Source organism: Camellia sinensis, chromosome 6 (assembly GCF_055761805.1).
Source record: "Camellia sinensis isolate YWXY chromosome 6, ASM5576180v1, whole genome shotgun sequence".
NCBI classification, from domain to species: domain Eukaryota; kingdom Viridiplantae; phylum Streptophyta; class Magnoliopsida; order Ericales; family Theaceae; genus Camellia; species Camellia sinensis.
The window spans coordinates 187686956-187707324 of record NC_138966.1 but is presented as its reverse complement, the minus strand read 5'-3'; the positions used below and the strand labels follow the sequence as shown (position 1 = coordinate 187707324).

Below are 20369 nucleotides of genomic sequence, written 5' to 3'. Positions count from 1 at the left end.
CTTTTCTCTCTACTTTTTACATATCTTTTCGTAAAAAGTTAAAAAGTCATTCCATATATACTAATTTTTTTTACATCATATTTTAACTAAAAAATTAAAAAATTACTAAAAAAAATCTGTTGCAAAACGAGAGGTCTTATTAAAAAAAATAATACACCGTTAGACACACCTAGAAAAAAAAAAAAGATATTTCGGGTGCTGTTATAAAAACCGTTGGATCAGTGAGAGAGTCAAAAAGAGCAAAGATTGAAAGAAAAAGATAATTAATTTCCGAATCAATTTCCGAATCCCAAGATGATACACTATTGTATTTTGTCTGCGTCACTTTCACTCCCTGTTCTCTTCCAATTCTTCAATCTGAGAGAGAGAGAGAGAGAGAGAGAGAGAATGGCCTTTAATCTGGAATCATTGACAGAGGCAACTTCAGGAGCCATTGGAGCACTGGTGAGCACTACCATACTCTACCCCTTGGATACCTGCAAGACCAAGTACCAAGCCGAAATTCGAGCTCACAATCAGCAAAAGTACAGGTCTGCGCGTTTCTTTCTTTCTCTTCTCTTTTTCTTTTTCTTCTTTTTCTCTCCCAATAATTATGTTTATCATTGATGCTATTGACTTGTTGTCTATCTATGCTCTCTTCACACAGCGCTATGCTATGCTATGCGTTATTGTATATGATGAATTTGATTATGTGGTGATATATGAACACTTGGCCTATGTTGACTCAATTCAGACCATTTAGTCAATTATTCAACCTTATTTTGACCTTTATTCACCCAAACTCGAGCTGGGTTCTCTGTATGTGTCTCTTGACAAAAGAAAGAAAGTGTTTTTGATTCAATTCAGACCATTTTTTAAATAAAGCTTTGGAAATTGATATGGAGACCCAAACTTTAGCTGGGCTATCTCTGTTTCTTCACTATGCCCAATATTTTAATGTGATCACACAGCTTAGCTTTATATGGATTGGTCTGCGTAAATTGTAACCTTAACAGACAAAATTAAGGAATTTGTTTTAATATCGCTTTATGAGTCCAATAAACTTGAGCTTACCCACAAAAGGAAATCATGAGAAACGGATATCTGAAGAATTAATTGTTTGCTATAGCAGTATGTGGACTGATACCAGTATCAACTCAACTGCTTGCTTTGAATTAATTGGCAGCCTAACTTGGTGTTTTGAGCCTCTTGACTAAACAAATTTGTTTCAAACAAAAAAATTTAGTTTGTAGCCAGAATCCCTAGATTATAGGAGTCTCAATCTCAGTCTCGCTAAGGACCTTAAACAAGAATTGAGTAGGTTCTCATTTTTAGTGTCTATGATATGTGGCTTTATTTTTTTTTAGCTAATTTATATACAAGGGGAAGAGGGAAAACTTGGCATGGTAGAACCAAGAGCAATGAGGAATAGTCCAAGCATAATGCTGATGATGAATGATAAAAATTATCTCCTGGACATTCTGATGATGAATTTCTAAACACAATGCTTGAAATATGACTTATACTGTGTTCCATGAATTGTTCTCCTGCTGTTCTCCTATGGCAAGCAGGCTATAATCCTATAATTCATACTTTTGCCTTCATGAAGGAGAATGTGGAGGCAAAGAATTACCCCTGAGATATAGTTAACTAATTCAACTGCTTTGCCTATGCAGGAACACTTCTGATGTGTTTTGGGAAGCAATTTCTAACCATCAAGTTCTCTCACTGTACCAGGGCCTTGGGACAAAGAACCTGCAGTCTGTCATTTTTTCCTTTGTCTACTTCTATGGATACAGCTTCTTTAAGAAGCTATACTTAAAGAGAAGTGGATCAAAATCTATTGAAACAAAAGCTAATTTGGTTCTTGCTGCCGCTGCTGGGGCTTGTACGGTTGTGGTGACGCAGGTGAGGTCATATTTGAGCTTGTTATATTACTGATCAGTCAGAAATTTTCTTCCTGTTAATTACAATCAAACAACCATACTGGGTCTTTCACATCACATTGATTTTTGCTCATCACTTAATCTATAACTTAAGTTCATGAGATCCTTGTTTGATTAAAGTATAATAACCACTTTGTCTAGGCTAAATTGTTCATGTGGGGAGTCATTATGAATATTTAATAGAACAGGGAATCATAACAAAAATAATGATGATGAAAATTGATTGGATATTGTTTAATGACTTCTAATTATAATTTAAAGTTAATCTTAAATTTGAATATATAATTGTAATGATGAAGCCTCTTTGAATGCTCAGAAGAATTAAGTATAGCATTTTTTGTTAGACATTCTAATTTCTGATATTGTTGTTCAGCCTTTGGATACAGCATCATCAAGGATGCAAACAAGTGAATTTGGGAAATCTAAAGGACTCTGGAAAACCCTTTCAGAAAACACTTGGAGTGAGGCATTTGATGGTCTAGGCATTTCTCTTCTTCTGACAGCAAATCCATCTATCCAGGTACTTGATTGTGCTTCCTAGTATGAAACATCTAAGTTGGTAGATTTGGGAGATTTTTCCCATTAAAAATAAAATAAAATTTCTGAGTAATGATTGGCTAATATGGGACTAGGAAATTTTAAAATGTTCTATAATATGACAGTAACAATACAGTGCGGGGATCATGGGCCTTAATCCAAACTGTATTCTATCTGGAGGTGATAGTTACCTCTGCAATTTTCTATCACTGTAGATTTATGCTTTTTGTTTTGGTAAACACCAAAACAAGGAGATGTAATTGCGAAATATGAGAAATCGAACTAAACCAGAGTTAATTTTATTGTGCAGTACACTGCTTTTGATCAGCTTAAACGGAGACTACTGAGGAGGCAGCTAAGCAAGAAAAGAGGTACAGAACCATCCTCGGAAGCTCTTTCTGCCTTTTCTGCTTTTGTGCTGGGTGCAGTCTCAAAGTGTATTGCCACCTGCTTAACTTATCCGGCTATCAGGTGGATTTTCTGTTCGGTTTTTATGAAAAATTGGTATATGAATTTGAATGAAAAAAAGCATGCCCCCTTTATCTGAGTGTTTTTTCCATGGAAAAACTGATAACATTAAGATATGAACTGCGGACAGGTGTAAGGTGATGATTCAGGCTGAATCAGATGAAGATGAGACCAAGGAAGATCAACCGAAAGCCCAAAAGACAGTCTCAGGTGCAATCCATACGATTTGGAAAAGGGAAGGGCTACTTGGTTTCTTCAAAGGATTACAGGCTCAGATTTTGAAGACTGTGCTAAGCTCGGCATTGCTTATGATGGTGAAGGAGAAGATCACAAAAACCACATGGGTTTTAATGTTAGCACTTCAAAGGTATCTGTCAATAACCAAGACCAGATTAAAGAACGCTTAAATGAACCACGATAAGAGGGATTCTATGCAACGACTCCTTATAAAGAAAGAGACTTCATTCAAGGTAATAATATCATAGATTTTAGAGCTTTGCAAGGCTTTCTAAAGGGCATGTAAAAACTATTGACATAAGAAGAAACTGAGATATGGCATGTCACATACATATTGTCCTCCTCTTGACTTTCCTTTAACACTTAACAGCACACGACTCTTCAAGATTGGAAAGAAAACTTCAAAATTTCATCAGAGAAAAGGTAAAATTTGGTAACTTTCTACTCTTCCTCCTATGCTGGAATGAGAAAATCATCACTCTATATCACTCAGAAAAGCAAATTAAGCTACTGAAAATGTTTGGTCAAAGCCCTCAACTCACAACAAGAAGAAAAAGCTCATAGCTAAAGACATCCACTGCCAGATTAGACCAACCTTGGAAACCAAACCCACTGAGTTGTCAGCAGCCGCAAAGCTTCCTCCAGGAGTGTTTGTGCTCAAAACAACAACCCAATTATCTTCAGAACCAATACCGGCTCCTGTAAACTTGGTGTCATTGAGAAAGTCAGAATGCTGAGACTCTGTGAAGTTAGCAAGGACAAGGCTGGGAACCAGGTTGGGAACGCAAGCGGGCAATATTGCACAATCCTTTGTTGTCTTGACATTTAAATGACATTTGGCTAGAAGGGTGGGGTAATTGGAGAATTGAGGTTCGGCACCGGGTACTGTAATAGAGCCTGTTGTGTAAATTCTTGAAATGTAAATTCTTATGGTTGGTCATGATGAAGATTGCTCTGTCTACTAGTTATGGTATGATGAAGATTGCTCTATTTACTACTTATGGTTAGTCATGTAGTATTTGAATTCTCTCTCCCCACTCTCTATTTTCCTTTTTTTGTTTTTTTACACAATAGTTTGAGGAGATACAGCCACCATTCAGTGATGGAGCAGCTGCCAGGCATCCAATAATTCTTTTGCTTCTTATATCATTGCAATCTTTGAATTGAATTTATCACCTATATATTCATATATTACCTTATTTTTCCTTTTTGTGTTGTTTTGATCTTTAAAAATTTATTAAGATAATGAATCCAAACCAAACTTTTTTCAAGAATTTGTATGGGGCCTTCGGAATATTGTTTACAATTTTTGGATACCAGAAATGCTTACTTAGCCAAAAAAGTGTCCATAATAATCTATGATGTAAATTTAAACTTGGCGTGATGTGGATTACTCCAAGATGAATTTAATCCACATATTTTTAATGCGGAACTTTTCTATATATATATATATATATATTTCCCAAGGTATATAGCAATGTACAGATACAGAAATGATGTACACTAATTTTTTTTTATTTTTTATTTTCAATAATGTCTATTGGAAATGTTTCTATTTTTAAATCAAGATGCAAATGATATTTATCAACAAAAAAAAAAATCAAGATGCAAATGATGATTTTAATTCAACAATTTGAATGAAGAGAATATGTTAATTTTTTAATTTTTCCATTTCCTTCGTTATTTTGATCATTAAAAATTAATTAAGATAATGAATTCAAACTTTTTGAAGAATTTGTTTGAGGCCTTCTGAATACTGTTTTCAGCCATCTGATTTAAGCACAAGTATTTTCACTAATGTCTCTTGGAAATGACGATTGAACTTCTAATTTATTTATTGATTTTTTTTTATTATTATTCAAAGAACTTGTAATATTTGAATGAAGAGAAGAAACTAATTTTTTTCTTTTTTTTTTCTTTTTTGGTTTTGTTTTGAGTAATGCAGTTCAAGCTCTGGTTTTGGGGTTCCAACATTATATCATGACTCTAGGTACTTACGATCTTGATTCCAACTATGTTTGTCAATCAAATGGGTGGTGGCAATGTGAGCACATTCACACTCCTATTTTCATGACCTCTGTCTGCTTTTCCCCCAGTTCATTTGCCGTCGGCTCAATTCACCAGTCTTTTCTTTTTTTTGTTCACAGGTTGAGAAGGCTAAGGTGATACAGACCTTACTCTTTGTTTTAGGGTTCAACACATTGTTACAGTCCTTATTTGGTACCCGACTTCCATCAGTAATTAGTGGTTCATACTGCTTTATTGTTACAGTTTTATTTGTTTCGTTTTTATTCTCTCTGTTGGGGAGTAACGCTTCTATTCTTGACTATGAACCTACAAAAATAACAATTTTGCAAAAAAATGAACAATGATTTTGAGTCAGATGAAGAACAGTGCATATTAAGACTTCATTTGTGTATTGTGGTGTTGTTGGATATGTTATGAATGGTTGAATTGTAATGCTGCTATACACTGATCATTTTATTAGTTTTAAGGGAAATAAATTAGACATATTTCTACCTGTCTTTTTTCTTTGAACATAGTGTTGGCATTCTACATTGCAAGAAAAAGGGTACTAGTGAATAAATGATATAGAGTTAGATAATGTACATTAGAAGTAATAGTTGTTTATTTATTTTTATATGTCTATTTTCTAGTACTTTACATTTTTACTCTTTTTATTTTATATTTTGGGCAATCAATGAGATCAGTTTGAAATTCCCTAAATATGTAGGGGTGTTGCTCTTCCCACTAATACTCCAGGTATCCCCTGCATCTTTGATCCTCGTGGAAGGGCTAGCATGTGTGGTGATTGACATGTTGACAAGATTTATTCTCTAAATTGATAAGATTTTCTCTGGTTTTTAATCTTATTTTTGTGTTGTGTTACATGTACTCTTGTTTGAATGATGCCATCTTATCTCTTAAAATTTTTTGTCATCTTATTAGTCATGAGGGCTTTCTACAACAATCTTAAATTGTTTCTAGAGAATTGTTGGAGTTGTCTTTTTAGTTGATTATGTGATGTACTCATATGAGAATTGTTGTGTTATAAAGCATGCAGCTCATCTGAATTTGGTCACATCCACATCTTTCTTTGGTGTTTATGATGGCCATGGAGGTAACCAATTTTTATGACCTTCTTATTGTAAGGTTTTCTAAACCTTATGATTATGTTCATCTGATTATGTTCTAAACCTTCCGAGGTCATCTTCTTCAATTTTGTCATTTGTATGTGTATTTCTATGAATATTTGGAAGGATATCAAATATTATGATCAAGGTTTGAATTTTGTCGTAAAAGTGCATCATTGTCAAGACCTGTAAGATTGAGTTACTCTTACATGGCTAATTAATCATTTTCCTTATAATTAAAGTGGGTGGGTTTGATATGCAAGCTAGTACTGGATAAGTTCGGAAAAGGGACTACATTTTTTTTTTTTTTAATTTAATTTAATGATAAGAACATGATGTACCGATCATATCTTCTTTTAAATGAGCTGAAACGAGAGCTTTGCAGTGGACTGTGTAACTTCGTCTAGCTACGTGAAGCCTACCGCAGGGGCAGTCTTCACTCATTCCTGCTAGTGATGCAGCTGGCACTCAGAAGGCATGCACTTTGATTCCTTTTCAGTTGCAAGTGTAGTCAGTGTAATTTCTGTTTTTTATGGTATCCTTTTTGTGGGTTCAAAATTTTGTTTCTGATTTTTTTTTTTTTTATCTGTGTTGTCCTACTCTACTAGTTTTGCTCCTCCATCTCGAGCAATTACTTCAGCAAGTAATTTTTTGTTTCTACTTAATATGCATGGATTTTTATATTCTCTGTCATTCGTATGTGTGCACGTTTGTGCGTTGGGATTTGTTTCCGCCAAACTCTTATGTCTTTAGGCCAAGTTTGGGAAGATCCAAAAAAGTCAAAAAGTCAAAAAGTTACTCAAAAAGCTAAAAAGTTAACACTATTCACCAAAAGTCAACAATTACGGCTGCACAACTCCCAATTCAAATTTTTCCCTACAAATCAATTTTTACAATTTTTTATTACACATTTTTCAATAAAAAGTCAAAAAGTTAACCCAAACATCCATATTTTCAACCTCAATTTTTTAGTCCAAAAAGACAAAAAGTACACTTTTTTAGTCTTCCCAAACTTGGCCTTAGTATACTTGTGCTAGTTTTGTGAGCATGTTTTCATAATATTTATTTGCATCGGGTTTGGCTCTGCTTTAAATATTGAAACCCTTGTTGCTGCTGCGGAGAGAAGGGAAACTCCTTTAGAGGTAATTTATTCAAAGTTAGATTGTCATCTATGTATATATACTTTTGACTTTTATTATCACCTATGTAGTATGGATGGAGTATCTGTTGCATGCGTAGTAGATCACAATTTCTTACTAAGCAACCTGGAATTGGCGTATTCATCGTTCACCAAAACAATAGCCTAGATTTGCCTCCTTGTTCAAATAAAAATTGCGTACCTCCTGTGATAGCATTTTGAGAACTTGAGACTACTTCGCTTACCACCTCTTTCCAATAAAAAGTCAACACTTCGGTATGATGCTTTTACAACCCCCTCCAAACAGAATTGAAGCCAAGAAAATACATTCAGGCTTTTTCTCAAATCCATCCTAAAATTAAACATGGCCATTGAACCTGTCACATCCTCCTTAATTATCCACTAAGGCCATGTTTGTTTGGGTGGACATGAGCTTGGGATTAAACTAATAGTCTAATAAAATTATTAATCCGATATTTGGTTAAACAATTGAAGTACGGACTAATTATTTTAAACTTGACTATTAGTTAAGATAAGATACATAATCCAACGGATTCGTAGTCCTAGAACTATTAGTCATGGGAATGCTAATCCAGTCCGCCCAAACAAACATGATCTAAAGATTTTAACAGTCTTTCCAAACACTTCCTTACATGAGAGAGGATGAGCTCTGCATTCAGGAGCATCTAACCCCCATATCTCAACATCATGCAATTAGCTGACACCTCCACATCTCAACATCATGCGATGCTCTAATATCTTCTCTCTCTCCGAGAAAGAATCAATAAGAAAGCAATATTTTCTTTACAAATTTTTTTTTGGCAAACGATCTTCTTCTTCTTCTTCTTCTTTTTTTGAAGAGGATTTGGTGATAGCCCTCTCACTATCTAATTTGTCTTTCAAAATGATAAGAATTATATAAGTACTTTCAAAGCCCCCTAATATTTTAAAACTTGTTTCTTTTACTATATTACCCTTATATCTATCAGCTCTCCTATTAAGTCATTTTCACTCTGTATGAAAGTAAAATTTTACGCTCTGAAACTAAAAGTAAAATTTTATTCTGTATAAAAGTAAAATAAAAACTAGAAAAATGTTAGACTCTACACAAAAGTAAAATTTTACTCTATATAAAAGTAAAATTTTACTCTGAAAAACGAGCAAACTGTGAGACTCTGAAACTAAAAGTAAAATTTTACTCTGTATAAAAGTAAAATTTTATTCTGAAAAACGAGTAAACTGTGAGACTCTGAAACTAAAAGTAAAATGTTACTCTACACAAAAGCAAAAAAGCGAAGGCAGTGTTTGTGGCGGCTGAAGTGTTTGGCAATGACCACCTCTTGACAATAAAATTTTACTGTCATTCTAACACCAGAGTAAAATTTTACTCTAATTCTCTCAAACAAAAAACAGAGCAATAGAACAAGAGTAAAATTTTACTCTCATTATCTGAAACAAAAAACAAAGCAAATTTTACTCTGGTTCTGTCAAATGAAATTAGATCAAAAACAACAAAAATAAATCAAAAAAACAAACAAACAAACAAACAAAAACAAAATAAATTAATAAACAAATCAACATATCTAATTGAGAAGAAAAACTTCTAAAACTCGATCAACAATCACAAATCTCAATGAAAAGAATACATGTGTTCAACAAAACTCATACACACAAATATATATATATATATATATATACGTACATACATATATTCAAAACTCAAATCTGTGTTTAAAAAAATATGTATAACCAAACAACTCCACCAAACATGCCTCAATTTAGAGACGATATGTTTCTCCTCGTAGACGATCTCCTTCGATTTCGGCACCAGAGGACAATTTTCCGACCCGTAGTTGATTTCGTTCCTAATGTTCTTGATGAGTTCATCGTAGAGATCGGTTTCGGCATTGTTAATCGCCGGAGTTTCGCCTGATAACTGACCGGACTTGGCTAGGAGAGTGATGACGATGACGTTGCTATCATTGCCGGAGAAGAAGAAGTTACCAATATTGTCGAGAAACAGAACTTCAGATCTGGAAGGAGGAGCACGTCGGCGGAGAACAAAGTCAGAAGAGAAAGAGGGAGGAGAGAGACAGAGAAGGTGGGGAGAGAGTGGGTGGAAAAGGTGAAAAATTTTAGTTGAGGATATAATAGTCTAATAAAATATTTAAATAATAAATTTTGTCCTTTATGCAAGACTTTATAATTATGAGGGGGTTTAGAAAGTATAATTTTTTTCTTAGTCCTTTTAACAATGAAAGGAAGGTAAAGGGGGTTTATAGCCAAATTTTCCTTTTTTTTTTCTATTAAATTTTTTGTGTATATTACATATAAAAAAAAAATCAAATTGATATGATAATTGTAGATATATGATTTTATTATGTTTCTTAAAAGATGAAAAAGGATGGTCTAGTTTTTAAATTATTTTTTATTATTTATTTTTTAAAGACAAATACGATAAAATCATAAAGTTGCTATAATTAAATCAAAAAATTTTCATGTATAATCTATCTGTATAAACTTAAAAAATAACTGATTAAATCATCAAAATAAAACTTGTTAGGACAACCATCAAACCCAATTCCTTCTTTAATTTATTAGGAGAGTTATACATTATCAATAATTTTATTATTTTATATAATTTGGTACATGATATTATTTAGGATTGATTATTTATTTAATAATTATTTAAAAATAAGAAATCAATCATTATTATCCACATAAGTGGGGCATTTTTATTTTATTTTTTTTTCAAAGAGCAAAATATCACGGAAGTGGTGATTAAAACAATGAAAAATTGGTCATATAATACTTGTCTTTATCTTCGCAAATCATTTCCCTTTTCAAAATGGCACAAAAAAAGTTAGAAGTGAAAAAAACCTGAATGCAAATATAGCTGCTTTTTTATTTATTGTTGGTGGTTAGAATGGGTTCAAAAAGCTTCAACATATTTGATGGTTGGCAAAAAGGTGCAAGAAATTGAATGCAAACAATGCCTACTTTTTTTATGATTTCACCCATCTTGACTAGTATATTAATGTTACAATGGTTCAAAAAGCTTCAACATCTTTGGTGGTGGAGTAATTGACTCCAAAATTAAAAATAAATAATAATAATAATAAGATCCATTGTGTGGGGAAAAGTTAGGATTGTGCAGCACCTAATTTAGCTAGTCAAGAAACATCATGCAAAATATTTGAGATACAAGTTTGAGCTCTTTAGAAACCTATGATTTGCTTTATCTACTTTCAATTGTAGCCAAGAACAAAGGTTTTTTTTCTTCTTCATACATAACAAATATGAAACCAACCAACAAAGATGGGCTTGGGCTGACCTATCTGGTGATAGGCAGAATTTCAAGTTAGCTCAGTCAAATTGAACTGATGAATTGATTTGGCCTAATAGATGAGAGGCTCGGTTACAAGGGTGATGTTTAGGTTTGAATCTCACCGACAACTTCTCTTCCTCTCCCATCAATTGTTTAAAAAAACAAAAAACAAAAAAAAACCGCTTACCAAAATTGGAGAATAAAATTTAATATAACATAAAAAATCATGCTATCAAGTAAAGAAGTGATGTGAGAAGAGGAAGAAATAGACCCGGCATGAAGAGTTGGCCCGCGAGACAATTCAAGACCCCGTTCTGATATGTTGTTAAAATTTTGGAGCCATCGAACCAAAAATCAGTTTGGTCATTTTTTTACATTCGATAAAAAATCAACTGGCAGCAACCTATAGAATATTCCTTGATTCAAAATTACAAGAACAGTATGAGGGCATTTCTGTAATTGGACTGTTTTTGAAAGGATCAGACAACACAAGAAAAATTGGTGGATGCAAATAATTTTGGATAACGTGGCTCAATCCTCCAGTAGCATGCATTCCATGAAAGCAAAGACTTGCATTGCTCTTAAAACTCTCCTGTCTTCCTCCTTTCCATATATATGGTTCATTGAATTTTTCTACAAGCAGGCATTTTCATACACCTGAAATTCCAATTTTGCCCTCGGGTTTCAGAGAAAATGGCAGTATCGGCAGATGGCCGGATTACGTTGTCGGCTGCTGGGCAGTTGAATGGGAGTGGAGGGTTGGCAGGGAAGAACTGGAGGCTCGTGAAGTTCTGTAATGGAGAGTTGATGGGAAAGAAGATGAAGATGACACTTCTTCATCAGGGGATGATCAAGAAGAGCAATGTTAGGCCTCATGTGTCCATGTCTCTCACTGTTAATGTTGCAGGTGAAGCCAAAGTGAGCTCTCTCTCTTTCTTTACATATATATATACACACACACACTACAAGGCTATGCACACAAAAGATACGTGTGAAGAAATAAAAGACAGTTGTAATCGTCCTCTAATAAAAAAAATTAAATGTAGATGGAAGGAAGAAAAAAAAAATTTTGAAGAAATAAAAAACTTGGACAGTCATATAGGGGTAATTTGGATATGAAAAATTGCATGACATAGCTTCATCAATTAAGTCACGTGTTTCATATAATAAACTATATACATAATTATATATGATCTGATTAGTTTCAGAGTCAAGTACTGTTGTTCATCAACTTAGAAAAAATACTTAGAATTTGAATAGTATAGATTTAAATTTGGTGGATAAATTTGATCCACACATTTCAAATTCTGAGCATTTTTTTGGGATACATAATATTTCTGTTTTGCAGTTGTACACACCTACGTAACTGCCAATATAAATGTGTTTTTGTGCAGTTGAGGAACCTAGAGATGGAGAAAAGGGACCCGAGAACAGTTGTGGCAGTCATACTGGGAGGTGGAGCCGGTACTCGCCTTTTTCCTCTCACCAAACGTCGTGCCAAACCTGCTGTAAGTCTTCTTTCAATCCTCCAAGCAACCTTTCCTGCCATTAGAGCCAACTGCATTCACAAGTTTTTGCTGATTAATTCTATGTGTTGATACCACTTGACAGAACAAAATAGAGAAAATATGACACATTAAATGTCAATATCCAAGACTTGGAATTTCCCATAGTAGAGACAATTCTCAAAGAGAAACTCTCGATATTATTAATAAAATTAGTTTTGCCAAGACTTGCATTCTTATTTGCGACAAGGAAAGACCTAATTTGAATAAGAAATAGCTAACTATGCTAACTCCTTGATAGACATGAAAATAGTAAAACCAAACCAAAAAGTCTTAAGTCTCATCAAATGGGATCGGCTACATAAATCTTTCTTCTCCATTTGACTCTATCAACGGCCATTTGGTTAGTCAAATTAAGGAGATTCATATCTCTATTTACTATACTAGCCCATGTTAATCTAGGTTTGCCCCTTTCCCTAACAGTTTCATCTACCGTCACTATATCACATCTCTTCACTATTGCCACTGTTGGTCTCCGTTGTATATGACCAAACCATCTCAATTTATTCTCTCTCAACTTATCTTCTATCGGCACCATTCCTACCCATTCACGAATATACTCATTTCTAACTCAGTCTTTTCTAATCTTACCACACATCCACTTTAACATCCTCATCTCAACAGAAAAATATTCAAATTTTAGAAAATTTAAGAAACCTGCCAAAATGAGTGGCACTGAAAACGAACATTCCTAGGCAAAGTTATTTATAAAACAAAACTTTCCAAAAAACTACAAAATTGCTAATTTGAATTCCTAAACCTAAACAATGGAATTCGGTGATAATCCAATCAAAATTTAATTGTTCCAAAGCTCTTTTGCCATGTGTTCTACATCAGATCTAGTCATTATCTCTGCTATCCTCTATCTTAGGTCCCGATTGGAGGAGCATACAGGCTGATTGATGTGCCAATGAGCAACTGCATTAACAGTGGGATCAACAAAGTTTACATTCTCACTCAGTTCAACTCTACATCGCTCAACAGACATCTCGTTCGTGCATATAACCTTGGTGGTGGTGTCACCTTTGGAGATGGCTTTGTTGAGGTATATTTTACTTTGAGTTCATCATCTTCATGTATTTTTCAATTTTTTTCATATGTATTTAATGTAGAACTTGGTTGCTTTAGGATCTTTTGTGAGTAAAAAATGTGTTCGATTAATTGCATCTTGTTATGATCTGTGTAGGCTCTAGCAGCTACTCAAACTCAAGGCGAGACAGGTAAAAGGTGGTTCCAAGGTACAGCAGATGCTGTGAGGCAGTTTCATTGGCTTTTTGAGGTATCTAAAATCACTTAGAAAGTGCTCATCTTTGAGAAGCACTAATACGTGACATGACACAGATATGACAGACATGTCAAAACAATTTTTTTAAATTTTTTGGACACCATACATGAGCGCACGTATAAAATATGTAATTTTATATATTGATTATGTGACATATACAAGAATGAGCAATTACTATACAGCAAAATTATTGTCAAGACTTTTTACAAAACTATGACATTGTCATAGATGATGACTGGAATATGTTTTCCATCTTGTAGGATGCAAGAAGCAAAGATATTGAAGATGTGCTCATTCTATCAGGAGATCACTTGTATAGAATGGACTATATGGACTTCGTTCACGTAAGATGCCATTATTGAATTTATATTTTTTCTTTTACAGAGCTTTATCTGTTGATATTGTTCATGCATTCAAACCTTATTTCTGAGACTAAGATTTTTAAATTTGATTTAGAATCATCGTCAAAGTGGTGCAGATATCACTTTATCCTGTTTGCCAATGGATGACAGGTTGGTCATTTTTCTCATCACTTTGGCTTCTTAAGTGCTTTCAACTTGGAAATTATATTAATTAAACTTAATAAGAACATCTCTAATGGTATAGTATTTTGTGCTATTTTAGCACAATAAAAATGCACTTCATACAGAATTGCTCAAGCAATATGTAGTATTTAATGTGCTAATATAGTATAGGTGCTTCAACAATATAATATTTTTTTATACTATTTCTGTATTCATTTACCTATCAACCACCTTTTTCCAATCTCATTTTTTTAATAATGCTTCAATTCCTTAATTTAAATCAAAATTAAATTTATCTTTATTTATTTGTGTCAAATTAACTCTCAATTTATTTTCACATGACATAGATGTAATCACCGATAAATTAAACGCCAATTATAATAGTACAGATGTAATTTTTATAAAAAGAAATGGTCAATTAGTCACACGAACATCATAAGATAGATGTTATTTCTCATGCTAAATTTTGCAAAAAAGCACACTGCTTTTTTAGCACAATATATACCTACACAGTTGAAGTAAATGGTTTTTTTTCACTGAACCATGTTATTCAGTATAGTCACACTTGAATAAATGCAATTTTAGGTCTTTTTTTTTTTTTTTTTTTTTTTTTTGAGTGTTTTTCTGTATTTCCATGATAGCCGCGCTTCAGATTTTGGTTTGATGAAGATAGATGGTAAAGGAAGGATCCTTTCATTCAATGAAAAGCCCAAAGGAGCTGATTTGAAGGCAATGGTAATTAATTACTCAAATTTTGTAATACTCTCACAAAGTTCTATAGTATCTATGGACTCTTGGACTTACTTCTCTCACAAAGTTCTATAGTATCTATGGACTCTTGGACTTATTTTTCTCACAAAGTTCTATTCTTTTCTAGGCAGTAGATACAACAGTTATAGGACTACCAAGAGAAGAGGCTGAAAAGAAACCATATATTGCTTCCATGGGAGTCTATGTCTTCAAGAAGGAGATACTTCTCAATCTTTTAAGGTACTTTTCAGCTTAAGTTTCACCCCCTTAAGATTAGGGATATAAAAGAATTATCCGTTTGGTACAGATTATTGAGACTGCTTATAGATTTTTTATTTTGAGAATTTGTTCCAGAATATTTAGTACAACTTATGAGGCAAAAATTATTTTAATTTATTGATTATCAGGAAGTGGGTGGAGAAATGTTTTTAACTTCTACTTTGTGATTGTCAACTTTTTGCTTACAAAAAAGTTGCACCAAATAGGCCGACTTGTGTTCGGCTCTTTTAAAAACTTATTTGAGATTGACTTGTTATGTAAACAAACCAAGTTTGAACACATTTGGAGAAGTGTTAATTTTTTTGTCTTGGCTCGAACTTGGATGAACAAACTTATATGAAACATAAAAGACAACACTACTCAAGCTTGGGTCGATTAAATTAAAAATCTTTTTAGATTGGCTTGAAAGATAAAAAAATCAAGCTTAAACACATTTTTCAAGTTCGTCAAGTTTTCAAACTAAGATTGAACAATCTATTACTCGGCTCATTTACAATCCTACTAAAGGGAAGAAACAAATAGGATAAAATGATTTTGCAGAATCAAAAAGAAATGTCTTAGTTGCCATCTATTTAAAAGTAATCAATAAAAAGATGGTTCATTCAGTTGCTACTTTGAAATCTTGTGTATATACTCCATAGTATAGAAGTTCTAAGAATTAAGCTGACACACAAAGCACATACACTTTTCAGTCAATGTATGATAAGAATATAAGATGAGAAAATATGCTCCCAAGTCTCAACAAATTTCACTCCATGTTGAGAAGAATTATAAAGGATATCAATGATCAGAAATCTATGGGAATCAATTATATGGTAAGAATAAAACAGAGAATGAAGAGAGAAAATGAAATCGTACTACATTGCCATTTTACAACAGTTGGTTATGCTATCTAAAGAAATAAACTACAAGACATATCATATAGCACAAAAAAAAAAAAAAAAATTCACAATGTGTCAAACTTGAAGAAGTACTAAAGATTCTGCATTCTTGTCAAGTCAGATGGCGCTTCCCGACTGCAAATGACTTTGGATCAGAGATAATTCCTGCCTCTGCCAAAGAGTTCTTCATAAAGGTCAGTATCAAATATTTTCCGAATGCTTTCCTTATTTAAACGTGTCACAACTTTTTAACCCCTCAAAATTTTGCTCCTCTATAATTATGACATTTAAATTTAATTTTCCAATAGATACAAAGACTCATACATATATATACGCATATTGGACAACAATCTAAACTATGTTTGGCAAAATGTTGCAGGCTTATTTATTTAACGATTACTGGGAAGATATCGGCACAATAAAATCCTTTTTCGAAGCAAACCTTGCCCTTACTGCACATGTAAGTATTAAAACACTTTTTTTTTTCTTTTTTATTTTATTTTAAATTCCACTAGTGTTTGGTAGCAGGGAAAGCAGGTCATGTGTAGCTTGTTTGGTAACTTCATTCAAACATGCTATCTGGAAACAAAAACAAAAATGCTTTGAAGTGAAACAGTTAGGTTTTAACATTTACTTTTGCATTTTTGTTTCAGCCCACAAGATTTAGTTTCTATGATGCAAACAAGCCAATGTATACATCAAGAAGAAACTTACCACCATCAAAGATTGATAGCAGCAAGGTCAGTGAATCTCATATGATTTTAGATTATGTGGAAGCTTCCTATTGAGCAAGATGTGGGGCAAGATTTAAAATAGACTTCTTGCTTCATTTTATTTATTTATTTTTTGTTGGCTATTACACTTGGACTTGGAAAGGGATCATTATTTAGTGTTATGCTTTTAGGTCTGGCCATTTTTCTAGATCAATTTATTTGCCTAAAAATAACATTGCTTTCTTACAATACTTTTTTTTGCAGATTGTTGATTCAATTGTATCCCATGGCAGTTTCTTAAATAATTGCTTTATAGAGCACAGTGTTGTTGGCATCCGATCCCGGATAAACTCCAATGTCCACTTAAAGGTTTGTTTATGATTCATATATAACTATATTCTTCACTAAATAATTGCATAATTACATTCCATTACATTGCATTAAGATTATGACAGTTTATTTTAATGTAAATATCAACATTCAAAATGAGTTATATTATATATAGCCTAACACTAGTTAGCCATGCAAATGCAGGACACAGTGATGCTTGGTGCTGACTACTATGAAACTGATAATGAAGTTGCAGCACTGGTAGCAGAGGGAAGAGTTCCTATTGGAATAGGAGAAAATACAAAAATCAAGTACAAAACAGCTCAAAACACTTCTCCATATCTATTCTTGCTTCCCCAAAACGAATCATTTTCTATAACTCTGTTCTCTGTCTTATGGCCCTATGTTTACAATCTTGTGCAGAAACTGCATCATTGACAAGAATGCTAGAATCGGAAAGAATGTTGTTATTGCAAACTCAGAGGTATGTTTTTCTAAATAATTTGGTGTAGAAGATGGTGGGGATATAGAAAAAACTAACGGAAAAACACTAATAGTTGCCCAATTCCAAGACTTCACCACCTCTAAATACTTGAATTAATTTGGTTTCTAGAAAATGAAAATAGAAAGTTGTTTGAAAACAACACTCTCTTTAGGGGGGAAAATCAAATTTTCAAAACTGTTTTCACACAAAAATGAAATCGATATTTTCAAACTTTTCATTGTAGTTGTCTTTGAAAACACAGGAGAAAAAAAAATATATATATATATATATATATGAAAAACAAGAACACAACCAAACAAGTAAGTCTCCAACAAGGTCATGAAAACTGAATCACTTTGATGCATTAACTATATGCATTGCACCAAAGAAAAAGAGAAGGCTAAAATGGTGGTTAAAGACTCTTATATTTTTTTTGTTGGTTGTTAATAAGATCGAGAAGAAGAAAGCAAATTTCAGGATTTCAAGCACTTATAAAACATCATTTTCTTTGTATGGATTTGCAGGTCATTCAAGAGGCTGATAGATCCTCAGAAGGGTTTTATATTCGTTCAGGCATTACCATCATACTAAAAAATTCAACAATCAAAGATGGATCTGTGATATGATCATAAGTACAGCTTCATTTCCTCTATTTTCTGGCTCAATTATAGAGGGAAATAGAGAATTTTCCAGATATGTGCATTGTATCTACCAATGACAGCAAAGTTTGTAAAGAGCTTGAAATACTATCAAGTAATACTAATATGCATATATCCCTTAATGTTTTGTATTGATGCAAATTTTTTAAATGACAAATATGGTTCTATTCTTGAAATCTCGGGGAAACAAACAAAAAATTCATGAACTGTGATCAAGATAAATGGAGCTTTTTTCTTTTTCTTTTTTCAGGACGAGTATAAAGGAAGCTTTTGAATATCCATTCTTCTGATGTTTATAATGCTAGTAACAATAAATTTGTTATCTGCTGTTTCGGCTCCATGAATCCATATCACATAGAATGCAACTGCTTGCTACCAATAAATCAAAATCCTAGTAACTTTGAACACATTTGAATGTGAGAAAAAACAAATGATTTGGACTACTTTCAATTAGTATCCTCGCAAAATTTAACATAACTTGAGGTCAAACAAACATAGCTCTATATGACTATTCGGAAATCTGAATTTTTTTTCTAAATTCAAAACAAACAAAAGCTTCCAGAACAGAAAAATATGAGGTTAGTGTAAGATTAAAATAACTAGACACACTGCAAGCTATTCTTATCGTATTGCGTGAGAATTTCACAGAATTTTAAACTAATTCAGTATATCATCCAATATATACATAACATATCGAGATCAGATAAAAACTAAGCATTTTCACAGAATCTAACAACAAGACGATACCTGGCCAGCCTGCGATGACATAATTGCAATGGAAGTCCCTCCGATTCTTCATCCAGTCAAAGCGGCCTTAATCAATCGATCATCGGTTAGGTTTGGGTCCGCCATTGATGAGAGCTTCGTCAAGGTCTCTGAAACAACGAACGTTTAAATAGGGCGTCGTACTGGGCTCAACCCGATGACGAAGTCCATTGCATACTTGATCTGTTGGGCCTTGGTTTGTCTTGCAAGCCCAAAGTAAATGAGTATATGCTTAGACCCAACCTTGAACTCTCTTTTATTTTTATTTTTTTTATGATTTGGTATCCGGTTTACTTGATCGACTAATTTGGAAAATTAATTTTCATATGGATTGACTTTGAGAAATTATTTACAGATATATAATTTCAATTGCTGCATCATTTTTTTTTAATTATTAAAGGGAAATAATAAATCAATGTTAATTTTAAAAAATAATTACAGATTTATGATAAATTTTTATACTTTAATAATTAAATCATAAACTTTTTTTATGAATCCGTAATTATTTTAAAATAATACCAAACAGTAAATTCTTTTATTGTTAATCAGACTTGGATCTTCATGTTCCCATTGGCCCTCACTTTTTGAAAGCAATCTCTTCCAAGTGGGGGGTTGGGTTGTGATTATTGATTAGAACAAAAAAAGTGGGAACCCACATGCTGGTCCTGTTTATGTCTTTCTTTTCTTTAAATAATGGACTCTTTGAGTATTTGAATCATGGTACACCTCCAAGTAAACATATACTATATTTCAAATCTAACCAAATATTCCATTATCTTTTGTTTCCTTTCATTCTCTTATATTCTTTTTCTGTATATAGTGGCCCTCTTTTTTCGTGAGAGACTAAAAGGAAGAAGAGTGGGATTGTGTGGATATCAAAATATTTATTTTTTAAATTTGGAAGCTTAAGTGTATATATTTTATATGAGCCAAGGTTGTCTTTGCAGCTTCGTACTTGCGTTCGTCCTTGCAGGCTTTTGGGTCTACTTTTAAACTCAATTTTAATAATCCGAACCGTTCATATTTTATGATTTATTCAGTATATCATACCTGTAAAAAATCAAGTTGATCGGATATCAGAAAGTATATGTTCGGAAAACTGTTTATTAAATTCTTTAAAAAATAGTTTTTAGTTCAATTTTTCGAACACATACTTTCTGATATCCGATCAACTTGATTTTTTACAGGTATGATATACTGTATAAATCATAAAATATGAACGGTTCAGATTATCAAAATTGGGCCTAAAAGTAGACCCGAAGGCCTGCAAGGACGGGTACAAGCACAGGAACTGCAATGAGAGGATCCTCAACTTGATTTAAATCTTGACATTCGTTTTATAATAATTCTTATATTATTATTGAATT

At 32.9% G+C, this 20369-nt stretch overlaps 2 protein-coding genes and 1 long non-coding RNA gene across 8 annotated transcripts; 2 read left to right on the top strand and 1 right to left on the bottom strand.

The window, feature by feature from the left end:
• The first annotated feature begins 233 nt into the window (after positions 1–233).
• LOC114316184 (peroxisomal adenine nucleotide carrier 1) lies at positions 234–5576 on the top strand. 6 transcript variants are annotated; one of them, XR_014331357.1, is made up of 8 exons: positions 243–530; positions 1656–1887; positions 2299–2445; positions 2773–2933; positions 3061–3400; positions 3538–4137; positions 5113–5157; positions 5315–5576. XR_014331357.1 is itself a non-coding variant. In XM_028262845.2 (5 exons), the coding sequence occupies exons 1-5, from the start codon at positions 295–297 to the stop codon at positions 3335–3337; spliced, it is 1053 nt and encodes a 350-aa protein (XP_028118646.2). In that variant the 5' UTR covers positions 234–294; the 3' UTR covers positions 3338–4372. The 6 variants fall into 6 exon arrangements, 1 of the variants encoding a protein (XP_028118646.2); XR_014331356.1 differs by having other exon boundaries at positions 5113–5211; XR_003648104.2 differs by lacking the exon at positions 3538–4137.
• Positions 5577–11318: 5742 nt separating this feature from the next.
• Positions 11319–18413, top strand: APL1 (ADP glucose pyrophosphorylase large subunit 1). Its single transcript, XM_028262843.2, has 15 exons — positions 11319–11685; positions 12162–12275; positions 13204–13377; positions 13519–13611; positions 13878–13961; positions 14074–14129; positions 14783–14876; positions 15019–15131; positions 16173–16245; positions 16431–16511; positions 16705–16791; positions 17029–17133; positions 17299–17405; positions 17518–17578; positions 18103–18413. Exons 1-15 carry the CDS (start codon positions 11461–11463, stop codon positions 18202–18204), a joined length of 1569 nt encoding a protein of 522 aa, XP_028118644.2. The 5' UTR covers positions 11319–11460; the 3' UTR covers positions 18205–18413.
• On the bottom strand, positions 11876–19148 carry LOC114316183 (uncharacterized). Its single transcript, XR_003648099.2, has 2 exons — positions 18985–19148; positions 11876–12325 (listed from the first exon to the last, which is right to left on the bottom strand). It is a non-coding gene; the product is annotated as an uncharacterized LOC114316183 (long non-coding RNA).
• Positions 19149–20369: the final 1221 nt, after the last annotated feature.

Excerpts from the sequence above, each read along its gene's own strand:
- LOC114316184 (XM_028262845.2), top strand. The coding sequence starts at position 295 with ATGATACACTATTGTATTTTGTCTGCGTCACTTTCACTCCCTGTTCTC. Across the intron at positions 2,446-2,772 it reads CAGCAAATCCATCTATCCAG|TACACTGCTTTTGATCAGCT; the intron begins GTACTTGATTGT and ends TTTATTGTGCAG. Across the intron at positions 2,934-3,060 it reads TTAACTTATCCGGCTATCAG|GTGTAAGGTGATGATTCAGG; the intron begins GTGGATTTTCTG and ends AACTGCGGACAG.
- APL1 (XM_028262843.2), top strand. The coding sequence starts at position 11,461 with ATGGCAGTATCGGCAGATGGCCGGATTACGTTGTCGGCTGCTGGGCAG. Across the intron at positions 16,792-17,028 it reads CAAAGATTGATAGCAGCAAG|ATTGTTGATTCAATTGTATC; the intron begins GTCAGTGAATCT and ends TTTTTTTTGCAG. Across the intron at positions 17,406-17,517 it reads GGAGAAAATACAAAAATCAA|AAACTGCATCATTGACAAGA; the intron begins GTACAAAACAGC and ends AATCTTGTGCAG.